Genomic DNA, 16109 nt, shown 5'->3' with positions numbered 1-16109 from the left:
GTGCATACACACTAATTCCTTCAGTCATTTTTATACACTCGCTCATAAGAACATGCATAATTTGACAGATGATTCATGCAAGGGAGAAGCATGCATTAAGTGGAGTGCAGCAGACAGAGTGCTGCCACATGGTGGAATCAAGCACTGCAGATGAGAGCTGTACAGAATGTGCAAACATGCAGACAGAGACACCGGGAGATGGAGAGACAAAGACAGAGAGAAGGATGCAGAAACACGAAATGTATTGTAAAAGCTGTGCTGCAGAGCATCTGGAGGAACGGAACACAAAGAGAAAGAAGTCACAGTAACGTGGAGCGAGGTGTGAAACTAACTTGTCCTGCAGCTGACGGAGCTTGTCTTCGTTCTCCTGGAGCTGGCCTCGCAGGGCTTTGTTAGCTGCCACCTGCCTTGTGACCTCCGCACTTGCACTCTGGGGGGAGGGCACACGGAGCGTGTGTGTTTGTTAATGTGTTCCAGTGTGTGCGATAGGGGGTGGGGAAGGGTTTCACGACACGGCTGATGACAGGTCAGGCACAGCATGCCTCCTCATTATAGTTACAGCAGGAGGGTGGAAGGTGCTAAAAGAGGTTAAGGGGAAAACTGTATTTTTCAAAGTGGATGAGATAAGGGGACTAATTAAGAAAAATAACAATTTGTAGCCCCATGCTACTGAATATAATTTAATGGGGATGTGACTAATGTGCTTATCAAGACAATTTAAAAACCCAGTGGCAAACATTTTGTGAATATTTACAATATTTATACAATACAATTTTTTGTATGTTTTTCAATCTGCAATAATGCTTTCATTGCATTAAAAATAGTGATAATTCTGAGATTTTTGTAAACTACATCACTTTTGTGCTTTGTTCTATTCTTTATGAGTAACAGAGATATATGGCTCATGATGACAGGCTGGCCTCAGATCATGAGACTGATGGATATTTGAATGTGCATGTTCACTTTGGTTTAAAGAGCCCCGCATCTCTTGTGGGAACTGTGCTACAACAAGCCTTTGACAATGCGCTCACTCAGTGTGTGCACCCCCATGGCGCATCCCTCACTTCTCCCTTTTGGTGTCACTTGACATGACTTCCGCGGCCGTGTGTAACGACAGCAGCAATCTGCTTGGTGACACTGATGAGCTGGCTGTGAGGAGGGTGATAACACAGTGGTACCACTCACACCTTATTCCCTATGATGTAGGGCACGTCTCTACTGTTATTCCTCATTTCTCATCTCTCTGACAGGTACTCCGTAATAAGATCAAATGATAAGAAATGCTAATTCTTGTCCAAATCACATGCAATTTCAGGTGATGTCAAGTGTAAATCGAAAGGCTCAAGAGTCTGTGTTTTTTTAACCACCATGATTTGAAAGTAAAACCTTGACAGAGTTTCTTTCAGAGTTTCAAAACTCCTCAAGGACTGCGGGGTGTTCAAACCAGAGAGATATTAAAGTGACTCAGAAATATTGATGTTTGAAAAAATATCAGGGAAATCTTTTTTCTAACTAAACACATAAATGCATGTGCAATCCAGTACTCTTTGGCGCTGCATGGCAAGTAACAAAATGCCAACAAGAAGACAATTCAAACAAAAATGTGCAAAATTCACAAATTACGGTAGCTTTTGTTTGAAGCGCAGACCTTCTGTACTGAACATACAAAAATGACAGGTGTTACTTACATTTTTTTTGCGCCAAACAGCATTAAACCTCTATTCATGGTTTTGGAAAAGGGAAATAAACCCAGTTTTTAACACCCTTATTCTATTAAGATATCAATCTCTTTATATGGTTGGCAAAATGAAACAAAGCACGAGGGGAATCATTAACTTTGGAGCTCTATTTGTAAGTTACACCAACTAACCTTAAGTTTGGCTTGAAGTAGTTTGACCTCAACCTCCAGAGCCTGGTGGGCAGGGTTAGCTGATGCAGGCATGGTTCTGCCCTGGCAGGTACAGTCTGCGTTTACAGGTGCTGCTGCTGCTGCTGGTGGTGGTGGTGGTGGTGCAGTTTGCTGGGGGAACTTGATCTGCCTCCACTGCTCCAGCTCCATCTCAAGAACCTTTTTCTGCTGCTCCACACCAAGCAGGTCAGAGGTCAGCTTCTGCGGATTGACCGAACAGACATCCGAGTTAGTGGGGCTAGGCTACTGCTGACGACGGCACAACTGAAAAATAAAAAAGTTTTGTCCACCGCTATCAAACCGAGCAAATGTTTGTAATTATGGTGAGAGTTAAAAAGTGATGGGATGTACAGTATATACTGAGGTGAACCAAAACCCTGCTTTCTCTGCCTTACAATGAAAAAATACATTAATAGTGTAGTATGAAAAAAAGAATCATCTGACTTACACATGTCTTTATTTTAATTCAATTTACATGAATATGATAAACGTAGAGACAAAATAAACACAATATGTTGGAAATGGTGTATGTGTAAACCACAGGAGAGCTACAGGCTCAGCTTTAATATCTCGTCTGTGATAAAACTCCTTTCTTATGCTAATTAGGAAAAAGATGATGCTGTTCGGTCAATAGGGCCTAATTCTCACAGTGATTGGCATGCATAATAAAGCCATCCTGCAGAATCAGAGAGCACTTTGGGACGGGGAGAGTTCGGCATTTGGTGAGCGGTTGGGTTTAGAGTGATGAGCGATAATGGCACTGGCTGATCATGTACAAACTACAGTGTATCAGTGATTCTAAACATAAGCATCTGAGGTGAACATTTTTAACCACATGCGTGTGTGTGGTGGAGTTAAAAAAAAGGGCCTTATTAAGAAAATATGGGATAGAAACACATCTCTGCGAGTTTGGTTCAATACTGCCACAATTAGCTGATCTGGTATCGTATCAAACGTCAAGAATGCTTAATGGCACAAATAGGAGACATGATACATGAAGATGTATGCTGCACACATGGGGTAAATACTGGAACACATGCACAGCCGTACTCACACACACACCCCACACACACACACACACACAATGAAACCGCAGATTCCCAAGGGTTTGCTCTCTGCTCTGCATACATGGAGGTTATTGATATCTGGTTGCTGGCTGACACCTTTTAATAGAATCCCTCTTGTTTTAGGTTTCCTCTGCTCTGTTGAAGACGCACACGCCATATCCCCTGGGGGGGGGGGGGGGGGGGGGCGAGGAGCAGGAGTGATAGATAGAGAGAGAGGGAGGTGTAGAGAATGAAAAGTGGGGCTGTGGCGGCAGTGGCAGTGGTGCAAGAATTAAGAGTGGCATTGATGACACTTCCTGTAAGACAGGCTTTGATTTCATAGGCCATTTTCAGCCCTGGTGAGAGATGACACTGACATAGACTGATATACTAGTGGTCCATTAGGCAGGAAAGGTGGACACGTCCCTCTCTCTCTCTCTCTCATCTGAGTAGTAGTCTAAATGATGTTGCTCCGAGTGATCATTAGGATAAATAAGTAAACATAGGATGCAGAAACAGCTGCACACCAACAGCGCATATAGAAAAGCTTGAGTGAATTTGTCAACATAAATAAACCACAGCAACACTAGTGTAACATCTTATTGTACCCCCCTCAGTCACTTCTGCATTCATCCTGCAGGCCAGATGTTTTTTTATGTGGTATACTATGCGCTGTAACAATCATTAAAATGTAAATAATGTCTGGGGCTTTTTAAATTCAGTCAGTTGTGTCTGTTGCACTCCCTAATCCTGTGATAATCCCGGCCCCTTACATGTTGGAGGAGGGCAGGACACTCCATACTTAAAGAGATAAAGCTGGTAAATTTGCAAAGCGATGTCACAGTACACTGAAAAGTAAAATAAGTGGGGAAGTAATGATAATCAGTGAGGTAGATAATCCAAGCAGCCAAATGATCCTGTATTTGGAAGATATGCATGACTGGCGCATTTTGTCACGGGCTAAATTTTTGTAGAACTAGGCGGAAATGATTCATCTGTCACCTGAGTTCTTTTTAAGCTTCTTATGACACCTTAAAGGATAATTCCAGACTCAGTTACATATTATGTCTGTCTTTTTGTAGTTTCAGACTTTATGTAAGTAATAACATTTAGGTCTAGTAACAGTTTTCATCTTCTAAGGGTTCAAAGTTAAAGCAGAAGTAAGTGATATATTTGTGTTAATATAAGTCTTAAATGGTTATATCTTCCGACAGCAATCACTTACATAGAGTGTTTGGACTGAAACACGGGTCTGTCAGTCACTCTGCTCTGCTCTGAGCCGAGGAGAAAACATTTATCGTATCCTACAGTTTTTATCCAATGAGGAGAGAGAACGGCATGCAGGGCTGTGTGTGCAGCCAAGGGACGCCGTGAATGTGGCGACGTAGGGACGAGGACTGTTATGGTGCGTTCAAGGAAACTCGTTTTTTTTCGACCTGTGAAGTCGTACCAGTTCGATCTGGTAGGTAGACTGTACAAAAAGACGTACTGGTACGATTTCACGGGTCGGAAGTTACGAGTGGCCGTTATAGTGACTTTCACCGGTAAAACAGGTCGGAAAAACACGAGTGGGTTGCCTGGAACGCTACAAAGTCGTAAGTTGTGACTTGAAGCTGTAATTTATGATTTCAAAAGCCTGCCTGGAACGCAGCATTAGCGAAAACGACCGGATCACTCACTTCTGCTTTAATATCACCCCGAATCAGATAGGATAAGGGCTTTTAACAAACTTCCATGCAACTTATCTGACAGAGAAAATGAAGGTGAATGCTGTAAAAGATCCATCAGAGTTCACAGACTGACTGGCTGTTTCAGTGGCACAAAGTTTTCCTGTGCAGTGAGGGATCATCGTCATGGTGCTCGTAACTCAGTGATGAAATTGTCACCATGCTGTTAAACAAATGTTCCACTAGGCTGGGACATAGGGAGTTGAGTGCAGCATGACAAAGCACATCACACCTCTCCATCGCAGGCCTCTTCCTTTCTAATATTGTAGATATGAAATAGCAGTAAATGAACGCTGTTATTAGGACATTGCAAACTAATCTAAACTCACACAATCCAAATCATACTCATAAGATCGCAGGGAGGAGTGGGGTTAAAAAGAAACACATTGGAAGACAAGGAGAAGAGACGGAATAAGGAAATAAGGCTTAATGATGGTGGGAGGCGAGGACGGAAACAGCAAGGGAAGGACAGAATGGCCGAAGGATCAGGAGACAGAGCAACACAAACAAGTTTCTGTGAAACTGCCATGCTACTTCTCACATGATGGCCCCTGTGGAGGCTGTCCTAAGCCAATTACAAGCAGAGAGTTTTAGTTGGAGAGTTGGCCAGGACCGACTGGAACAAGTCCAAAGTCCATCACCTCTTGCCCTTTCCAGAGAGGGCAACAAGACCTGGCTTTGGCCAATCAGTCAGCTGCAACTTTCTCTGGAGGAGTGGCATTAATACTGCACAAAGAAAGAGGAAACAAACAGGAAGACAACAATTCCCTCTCTGTCCACACTGTGTGTGTGTGTGTGTGTGTGTGTGTGTGTGTGTGTGTGTGTGTGTGTGTGTGTGTGTGTGTACACATGTGCCGTTACTGCTGTGTCTGAGTCTAAGGTCTCGTTGGGGCCCGGCAATCAGGAGCACAAGGGCCACTTCCTAGGTAGCAACACTATGTGGGCTGCACTCTGACCTCTGTGTACAAGTGCATGTACTGTATCTCTACCATTCGCACAGTAAATATACAGACATACACAAACATACACCTAATCAGGTGTCCAGTGTGCCTTCAGCAAACTGCTGCTATGTCTGGATTCACCAAAAGAAGTCTCCTGCCTGTCGGATTAACAAGTGTGTGTGTGTGTCTGTGTGTGCATGTACATCAGTTGGTGTGTACAAGTAGGCCCTGACAGGAAAGATACTGTTTAGGGGCCAAAGTGCTTGGTGGTTTATTAATAGTCTGTATCAAGTTTTAGAGTTTCCTACCTGGAGGCAGGTACTAAATAACTCAATGAGTGTGTGGCGCTGGACTCAGTCACAGTGTATTTGTCCGTGCACACAAGTGCACGTATTTTGAAGAAATGCAACTGCCAGTGACACAGATTGTTGTGGAGAACTGGCTTAGTAAAACATTCAGCAGGACGAGACAACAGCAGAGTCAGAGAGGGAAGGAGACTCTCCTCCTCTCTTGTGCTCCGTGGTACTGACCTCCACAGGCGAGGGTAGGCTGTCAGCCACACTTATTAAGCATGATAAGGGCAAAGGACCTGCTACTGCTGTACTCTCAGCTCCAAACAAATCCAAAAGAACCACAGAAAACACAAAGATAGACAAATAATAAACTTCCCGACATTTACAGCTGGCTTTCCCTGTTCCTCATCTCCCTGTTTTGTTTTTCCCCCCTAAGTTACCTGTGTGAGCTGCTTGCTGCTGCAGAGTTTCTCTGTGAGGGAGTTGAGCTGCGCCGCGATCTTCTCATTGGCCCTTCGTAGCTCGTTGGCTGAGAGCACGGCATCTTTCCTGGCACTTTTCAGTATGTCAATGTGACGCTGTAGGGACTCTATGCGCTGCTGCAGAGAAGAGGAGGAGCAGCGCTGGGTCCTCATCACCAGCATCCTCTTCCTCCTCCACCTCCTTTTCTCTCCTCTCGTCCCTCGTTCCCAGGGCTCATGCTGTTTATCATCTAACAGGAAGAAGTACATAAGCAGGCGCCTCAGAGTTGACAAGTGCACAGAAAAAACTCCAAATCCTTATTTAGACGCTACTGCTGGGATTTAACAGGCGGACCTCTGTGTATGCGCAAGTGAGGAGTGTGATATATTTAACAACTTGAATGATTAACATTTTCCATTTATAACCAATTGAGGAGTGTCAAGTTCTCGGAGAAAAAAAAAAGGCAACAAAAAACAAACCTTGTTAACTTCTCACATACTTGTTTCTGATCGACAGCATGTACATGCATTCAGTGTTTTTCCTGCTGCAATTAATAGTCGATTAGAATTTTGTAGTTTTGCATCGGTGTGAAAGAGGAAAACTTGTGTTACCTCGGGCCAGAGTGTGGGGTTGTTTTCTGTGAGACTGTGCTGCTGGTGCCTCCGTGTTTGACATCAGCGAACACCTGTAGGGCTGAGAGAAACAGAAAAAGTCAAGAGACGGTGATGAAAAGCAGCTGTTTAATGTAACACAAGCGGTTGACATGTTGTGCTTCCTGAGATGCGGCTCATAATGACACTGTGATCACAGGGTTTGCTCAGTTTAACGCGACAAGACAAATCACCCTGTGCTTTAATAATTCACCTGAGCGTGTTCGGCTGACTTCAAATTGAACGCTCCTCAGTAAGAATATTACTTCTGACAGATGCTTGCAAATGCCGCCTTTGTTCAATCACGCTGTCTGAAAGCTCTGATTTACTCCTGCACTGTGACGTGTGTGTGTGCGCGTGTGAGTGTATAGTCATTTGCACTCATAAGTGCCTGTGTGTGACACCTCCCAACTGCAACATTGTTTGTAGTGACATCAAAGAAGAAACCCACCCCCAACCCACCCTCCGCACCACCGCACCGCTCCTTCCTCTCTGCCTGTTTCCTTTGTACGGGGGTCAGGTAGGATTTGATCAGTGCCAGGTTTGATCACACAGTGCCTCGCAGAGAGGGGAAGGGAGAGATGAACCCTTTGGTTTGTGACATAGCACGTCGTGAGGGGGCAGGGGGCTGTCATGGCGATGAACCCCAAGGAGCTGATGGGCACATTTAACAGATCTGGAGTGGGGGGAAACTAAAGCGGATCTGAGAGTAAGGGTCCTCCTGACAGCTCCCTGGTTACAGTTACAACAACAACCCTCTCTTCCTCTCCACCTTCTACCTTGCTCCCCTCCTTCTGAAAAGGGAAGGAGAGGAAAGGAGAGGAGAAAAAAGACAGAATATCTTTAAAGGCCCCCCTCTCTCCTTTCTACATCTCCCTTCTTGACGGACATATCTCTCTGGGGTTTGGAAGCTGCCATGTCCTGCTGTGAAGTGGTTTGATGTGGACAAGAGTAAGGGGTCCAGGCCTATTGATTTCGTGGTGTGGAGAGAAGATGGAAAAGAAGGAGCACCCACAACCACGCATGAGAAAGCCTTTGTGATTGCAGGTATAAAGGGAGTGGCCCTGCAACAAACTGTTACAGCAACTCTCAACTACTACTATGTAGTAGACAACTAATTTGACAATTATTTTATAAGTTAGTTAATAAATTGTTGGTCTATCAATTGAAATAAAATAGAAAACATAGTAAAAAGTCAGTACACCAAGCAGGAACCAGCAAATGTTTGGAGATTTGCTTTAAAAAAAGATCTTGTACAATTACTGATCATCAGAATAGCTGTCCTATCAGCTAATTGGTGCAACTTGTTATTCCCAGAAGCCTGTGCAGAGGTTGGATTGTTTGTTAAGGCAGTGGCTGCAGTGGACAGCTCCTTCTCTACATTATCAAAGACATACGGGTTCCTTGGTTAAGCAACATTTGTCACAAAAAACCTCTCCCTAGATCTCTTATAATAATTCTGTCAGAATAAACTAAAGAGAAGGACATTTTACTATTCAATACATTGCTTAAATACTGTCTTAGCAACAACAACAATATGGACTCAGTGTCATCATAGTATTAATCTTTAATCTTGTCTGACTGCAGTAGCGTAGCTGTACATAATTGAACATTTATAATTCTCCTGTTTTAAATTACAATAAATTTTGGTTAAATTCTGCTTCCGATTTTGTTCTGCATGTCACTTCAACAGATCATCTTCCTTCATACATGTGGTCAACTTTACTCTGAATATGCTGAATAATATCACATATATTATATTACATTACGGTGGTTTATTTTCATGCCATGCTTTTACAGCTTCTGCTTTTGTAGCTGAGAAATTAAAGGATGAGAGGAAACCAACCTTTCTGTGAGAGCGTTGTCTGTAAGGTGCTGTCCCTGACGGCACACTGTTGAGACTGTCAGAGAACTCTTCACCACTGTCACTGCAGAGAAAGGTGAGAGGGTTATTACAGGCCAGAAGTTGAACCCATAACGCTGGTTCTGAGAGTACCACCCTTGAACAAAAATCCAATTTACCTTTTATGGTTGATTTAGTTGACATCAAGCAAAAATATGTGCATTTTGCCCCCCCTTCTTGCAACAGAAAATCAATGTCCCATCCAATTTCTGAGCTGGAAGTGTAAATGTGGGTGTAAATTAAGTGAAAAGCTGCAGTGTCTGGTGCTGATGGTGAATGCATCAACATGTATGAGAGCGGCTGTGGCCTTCATTAGCCCTCTGTGTGTGACAGACGTGTGTGAGAGGCACGGCTGAGCGGAGCCAAGCAAAGTTGCATCTGATGGACACACGGTAAGGGCTTCCTGAGACGCACACATACACACACACATGCTCACACACACAGGTTTATTGACAGTGACCTTTGATGTGGAGGTGGAAGCCAGTGACATTTACGCTGGCGGGTTTATTAAGGTGGGGCCTGGGAGAATCAGCGGAGGTAAAGACCACAGAGAGAGGCTCTAACTGGAACATGACAAGACTGGGGGCTAGTTAGGGTTAAACCTGGTCTGGAAGAGGGCAGAGGGACTTGTTGAGGATCACTAATCATGACCACTAAGACCAAGGTTACTCACATTTGATGAAAAACGTTACCATGCTCCTGCTTGTGAGACAGCCAGACAGGCCCGACTTTTAATTCAGCCTTGTGAACTCAAATATAAAATCATCTTATTATTTATGTCAATATATACAGGACATGCAGACTCAAACTGACAAATACCACACACACACTCATACATACTCTGACCAATCAGTGATCAAGTAGTCGTCTTCTGCATGTGCATTCATAGACAGTCTCTAATATGATTAAGAATACCGTCCTTTTATGTTATGAGGGTACTTCAAGGGAGACATGTGAACGACTGCTTGTGTTTTGGACCCATACTGTACATATGCAGATATTTATGCAGTTACAGGCTGGGTGCACAATTGTGCAGGTCAAATTCAGACACAAACTTAAGGAAAAAATTTGAATTAATGAGCGGAGAAATACAGGTGCTTAGTCGCAGGTGGAAAGTCAAGGATGTGTCGACACGTGAACGCAGGAAGCCCAGGAACCAACCCTGTGATAAATAATGTAATGTATAACTCCTCAGCCAGAGCCAACACATCAACACACTGAACACTCTTGTGAAGACTAAGCTATCTTGGCTCTTTATTATTACATTCTGTCGTCAGTAATTTGCCACCTGTATGCAAGATAGTGTCTTCCCACAGTGATCAAGATTATATTTAGTGTATAAAAACATGGCAGGAACATTCAGTAAGATATTTTCCATACCCACTGCTCTCATTCTGTCCTGCGCACCAACAAAACTGATGATCTCCTCAAAATGGTCAGCCGCCCCCAGCAGCTCAAAAGTTGAGAGAGCGAGCCAGAGGCGGCGAGAAAAAGAAGGGGGGAAAAAACAAAGACTTGGCAGTAGCCTTAACGAGTCTGACATCTTTATTTGGCACTATTAAGGCCAAAGCTCCTTAGGCAGAAATACTGTATTTCCAGGAGCGCCTACCAGACATACTGCTGCAGAAGACCCCTGTGAGATAAGAGACGCAGAAGGCTTTACAGTAACAAATCAGTTGACAGGTGCCTTAAATAAGACAACATCTCAGTTTAGACTACTTCTTCACAAATCCACTTAGATCCTCCTCTCAGGTAAAGCGTATATTAGACTGCTGCTTATTAGCTACATGGAGAGGCATTAGGAAAGCAGGGCATAGCTGCACCCAGTCCCTGTTAAACGGCCTCATGTGGATAGAGCTGGGGTGGATTACAGTCAGATGAATTAGTTGGTGAAGAGATGGTGAGTTAGCAGGACAGAGCAAAAGAGAGCAGATAGAGAGAGAGGCATACTGAGAGAGAAAGTGAAGGGAAATAAATATCAGCGATAGCTCTGAGTGTTTGAAATCAAATCATTCCGACCATCACTCAATAAATGTTGGCTCAGTGGCTTTTTTGCATAAAACATACATGGAATAATTACTGTCGATGGTTCTTAATTTAGAGGGTGTTAAACAGCTTGTAGACATCTGGTACTGAGCCGAGTAGGGTCATTCAAAATTTATCTAACTAAATTAAGGCGAGGAGAGGGGGAGTGGAGTGGAGGGTGGGTGGGTAAGCTGTAAAGGAAGTGTGTGTGTGTGTGTGTGTGTGTGTGTGTGTGTGTGTGTGTGTGTGTGTGTGTGTGTGTGCGTGTGTTAGCGAGGTTACGGGGTTGGCTGGAGGAAATAAGTGTAGCACACACACATTTGTGAATTGACATGCCACAAGATAACCAACATGACCAGACACAGGGTGGGGTTAGCTTTCTGTGGAGCTGTGTGTGTGTGTGTGTGTGTGTGTGTGTGTGTGTGTGTGTGTGTGTGTGTGTGTGTGTGTGTGTGTGTGTGTGTGTGTGTGTGTGTGTGTGTGTGTGTGTGTGTGTGTGTGTGTGTGTGTGTGTGTGTGTGTGTGTGGATGGAGAAGGTGGCTGGCAGAGGGGGGGCTTGGTGGTTGCAGGGGGGATCCTTAGTGCTGTCAAGGGGGGGTTAGTGAATATGCACAGGACCAGTAAATTAAATCAAACTGCCAAACTGTCAATTTCGGGATAGCATGACTAGTGCATGAAAATGGCATCACTGGAAGGTATCAAGGCTTTGGCGGCCTCCTTATCCCTGGGCTTTTCTGGCATCGGTTCAACTTTGTGTGGAGAGGTGGCTAATTTTGCATGCAAATTTCAGTCAATAAGCTCCAAGCAAGGCGTCCCAGGATATTTCAAAGGATCTGACAGTACTTTCCCCCCCTCCTCTCTCCTTCTCTCTATCATTCTTGCTTGCATTCTTCTTTTGGCTTCTGAATACCAACTAGACAGACAATGAAATTCAATCACCCATTTGCTTACGCTTTGCATATGCACGTTGTCCCCTTGATGCAGCGTGGCCCCCCCACAATTCAGCCGACCCACCCCTCTCTCCACTCCTACCACCAAAATAATGAGGCGAGAGGCAGTGAGAATAAGTGCTTCTGTGTGTGCGTGTGTATCATTACCTATCTACGCTCATGTCCTCCCACTCGTCCTTAGTGGGACTGGGGCTGCGGCCTTGCCAGCTGATGGCTTGATTGGGGCTGACTGTTCGGTGGCTGCTCTGGCGTGATGGACCTCCGAGTCCTGTTGTTTTGAATTTGACCTTGCTGCTAATGTTGCTACCGATGCCGCCCGCCCGCACAGGTCTTGCTGCACGGTTCCTGTGGTAATCCCTGGCCGCTCTGAGAATCCCAACCTCCTGTCTCAACTTCAGCAGCTGATGATGGAGCTTGGTAGCCTCTCTCTGAGAAGCGGACAGCCGGGTTTCTAGAGCCGCGATCTCGTTGCAGTGACGCTCCCCTTGGGCCCGGGCTTGGGTCTGGGCGGCCTCTTCACGAACGGCCTCTTGGGTTTTCAGGTGATCCAGGGAGGCTTGGAGTTTGCGGCAGCTGAGGACCAAGTCTTTGTTGGCTTCAAGTAGCTGCTCTTTCTCGTCTCTCAGTCTCTCCGTCTCCTCCTCCAGGGATATCATCTTCCACTCCAGCTGCGCAATCTGAAAAAAACAAAACAGACCAAAAAACAATCAGAGATATGGAGTGAGGTCAGTGGTTTGATATAGTCAGGATTGTTGACTTTATATCAGGACTGCCCCTAGATTTGATACAGTGCAAGTAGATTTTTCATCTACTTGCGCATGAGCAACCAGTAAATTTGCCTTTATTAATATTTTTTTTTAACACTGGTGCAACGTGTAAGAAGTGACTCAAAGAATCTGGAATCTGGCATTACAGGTGGCAGGCCAATGGGTGCTCCTGTATACTGTATGTCCATCTCTTTTACCATAAATACTTAAACTTCTAACAAAACAATGGGAAAAGCCAATGTTGGTTTTGACTTGCATGTGATGGCAGTGGCTTCTCTTTCCACTGCCATTTTCTCATGAGTGTTTATGCTGTGTGTTTGGTTGGACCATTGAGGGCAGCAACACTCTCTTCCGTAGCCCGGCAAGAGTGTGGACATCTCGCTGGCACCCCCTTACCCTGATCACCCCTAACTAGACAGCAAGCAAGAGCACTTAGTCTATTTGTTAGATCTTTGGTGGAGACTGTTTAAGAGAACAGTGGATGCCTGCTGGGTTTGTGCCTCCAGGCGATTTTTCCCTTTTATTTGGTTCTCACTCTGCCCGCTGGTGAAGCCTGGTACCTTTCAAACAAAATTAGATGGCTATCCCTACTCTTGATGATTCACTGTCATGAAGGTAGAAGGGGGGGGGGGGGGCATTATAAACTCATGCAAGCAGGGGTTTTTAAAAGCATGTGCACACAAACATGAGCATCCCACTAACAGCTACAAAACAAAACAAAAAAGGTTTCTAGAATAACTTACGTCCGGTTTCCAGTCCTCCACCAGTGCAGTTTATTATTTGTGGCTATTCCCAGAATTGTTTTTAACTGTGAGAAAAACAAACTACTTCATGGCTCACACTTGACTTGGAATAGTGTGCGTGACCAATTCCTCCAAGAGTGAGAACACTTTCAAATCATTCTTGATAGAGCAAAACCAAAGTCTCTGAGAGAGGCATTGTGCTGCAGTTATGGCTCTGTCGGGTTTCTTTTATTGGCAATGACAAAGAACACTTAGTGATGGCATAGTGCTGTACCTTTTTAAATGACTGTTCCATTTGCTCTGAAGAAACAGAAGGCTTTTTCGGAGTGCTGCTTTTGACCCGGTGCTCCTCCACCACTTTGTGAAGCAATTCTGCAAAGAGGAACAAAGCTCGTTATTGTGACACGATGTGTCAAACCCAGGCTGCTCAATCAATAGAATGATAATAAAGAGGGTACATTAAATCAATTAGCATTACTAAGGTCTAATTTCCTTCCCAGGGTCCAGTTTCTTTTTTCCTTCTTTTGTCAATCAAATCAGAAGGAACCGAACACAGAATCACTAATGCTGTTTTCATGGGAATTTAAAATTTTCACGGCAAAAAAACCCACCTACTGTTTCTAACTGTTTTATATCCAATAGCCCTTTTCCCCCCAATTAACAGAAATATATTTTATTTAGAAGTCCAGGAGGAAACAGGAGGACAAGTGTTCAAAAGCAAACACACTGGGACATGCAATGTGCAACCTCTCTCCAGAGATCTTAAACAAACGAAGAGAAGTGTTTGAATCCCTGGTGAACTCACAGCCCCAGGCTGCACTGCTTTGTAGTCCACTGTGTTTCCCCAATGGACAACTAATCTCTGCAGACCAACATGCTGCTTTTTGCCGAGAACTTCAATAGTGGCCTTGGCAAACATATGATTTAGTCTTTATGATAACAACAGAATGCATACAAGAGTCAAAGTGTTTGGGGATTTGAAGCGCACATATTTATGAGCACATAAACCTCACAACAGGCCTCAGTGACACTGTCTGATATACAGTTTATGAAATACAGTCTATACCTGCAAAAGGAGGAATATCATGCCTGCTGAGATGCAAGGGGCAACACAAAATAATATAAAACTTTTTGCCTTTCGTTCTCACCGGTTAAACATTCATGACGGGACGACCAAAATAATTTGTACAATGAGGCTGGAAACATTAAATATTCAGGACCTTGACTTTACAGGTCAGTTGATCTTTTGGAGAGTGAGTTGGGGAAAAAAAGAGGCCATAGAAGGAGAGAGTAAAAAGAGAGAGAGGTTATGTTTTGAGGAGCCGCTGTTCCCTTGCTTTGCATTTGACGCTTTGCCCAGGGAAGTTTGTTACTTTGAATTAGCCTGCTCTTTTGTCTTTCCAGCATGTCACATTCAATCAAACAGAGCACCAAATAGGACAGGAGGGCTGCCGTGTTCGCTGGGTACATAACCAGGTTGGGAGACAATTATCCAGCTCCAGTGCCGGTGGCTTGGGAGTTGGCACCTCAGCACTACCTTGATAAGAAGACATGGTGGCTCCCTAGTCACCCACTGTTGGAGGAGGTCCTGGCACTGCGGCATATATTAACGTCCCTCCCATGTCTCCTCATGGGCTGCAACACAAAGGCCCTGTTCCTTTCATCTGCTGCCTTTCGTTAGTGTGATCCCGGTGTGAGCGATTCAGCCCTCCATCCCTTTGATCGGGTCACAGAGGTTCTTCAAGAGTAAATGTTGTGGCCATTCACAAATTCTATTCTTAATAATATTGAGTTTTCTTCCTCTTGCCGGCAGACATACTGGTTTCATCCAGATGTAACTGCTCTAAATTTATAATTACTTTATCTTTTGATTTACAAAGTTAAGTTATTCTTTGCCACAGTGATCCCAAAATACAATTCACTCTGACAACGGCACTTCCTGAATTGAATATTAATTAAAAGCTTCTAAGACTGCAATCACATTCTGTATTACAATGTCAGTCTTTTCCTTTAAAAAATAATTGTCAGACACTGTTTTAGTGAGTTTTGTACCATAAACAGTAAATTACAATTACAACAGTAATTTTGACAAAATAATGCACAGTGAGAAAACAGAGAGCGGAAAGGCTTCATGTAAAACAACAAAAATAACCAGTGTTTTTAACATCTTGTGACATTGTATCAATTAGGAGCATTGTCAGACCAGAAATGTCTAAAAGTTAATGCAAGGCATTCATTTTTGTAAATCTGGGCAAAGTTAATTTTTATGTGATACAAAGTGAGAAAATAATTTGTGGAGCAGACACTCTTGTGTAACATTTAGATTTACTGATTATTTGTCTGACAAGATGTAAAACTAAGTACGTCCTTTCGAAGAAGCTTATTTCCTAGTGTTCCTGACCAGACTGTCAATAGGAGAGGATCCACTATTTTAATTAGTGGCATCCTTTAAATCACACGCTTGTATCTGCAACAGACACTATCATTCGTTGCGGAGAAAATTAAAGTGATCTAGGACAGATGTGTTATTGAACGGGTTAATTAAGGCCACTGGCTGTAGTGGTCAGTGTCTGACAAAAGGGTGCAGATTGGATTAAAAGCAATGTGCTTTTTAACATTGGGAATGATATGCGCAGACAAGATGAACACTTCTTGATCTCCCAATCAATTTGCAAGGAGTTGATCAAGTCTT

General features: G+C 43.8%; 1 protein-coding gene across 1 annotated transcript in view; it reads right to left on the bottom strand.

Annotated features, from left to right (window-relative positions):
- The window catches only part of cntln (centlein, centrosomal protein), a gene marked incomplete at its 3' end in the record, with an annotated part of 80547 nt that overhangs the window by 21932 nt on the left and 42506 nt on the right, over positions 1–16109 (bottom strand). The window contains exons 15-21 of the mRNA XM_083986031.1: positions 13692–13789; positions 12055–12584; positions 8875–8956; positions 6990–7071; positions 6357–6628; positions 1871–2110; positions 333–430 (exon numbers count right to left, since the gene is read on the bottom strand). Of these exons, the coding sequence (XP_083842157.1) occupies positions 333–430; positions 1871–2110; positions 6357–6628; positions 6990–7071; positions 8875–8956; positions 12055–12584; positions 13692–13789 (1402 nt within the window). The remainder of the gene's footprint in view (positions 1–332; positions 431–1870; positions 2111–6356; positions 6629–6989; positions 7072–8874; positions 8957–12054; positions 12585–13691; positions 13790–16109) is intronic.

Source organism: Trachurus trachurus (genome assembly GCF_905171665.1).
Source record: "Trachurus trachurus genome assembly, chromosome: 1".
Lineage (NCBI taxonomy): Eukaryota > Metazoa > Chordata > Actinopteri > Carangiformes > Carangidae > Trachurus > Trachurus trachurus.
Note: the sequence above shows the minus strand (reverse complement) of the source record. Positions and strands in the feature narration are given on the sequence as shown.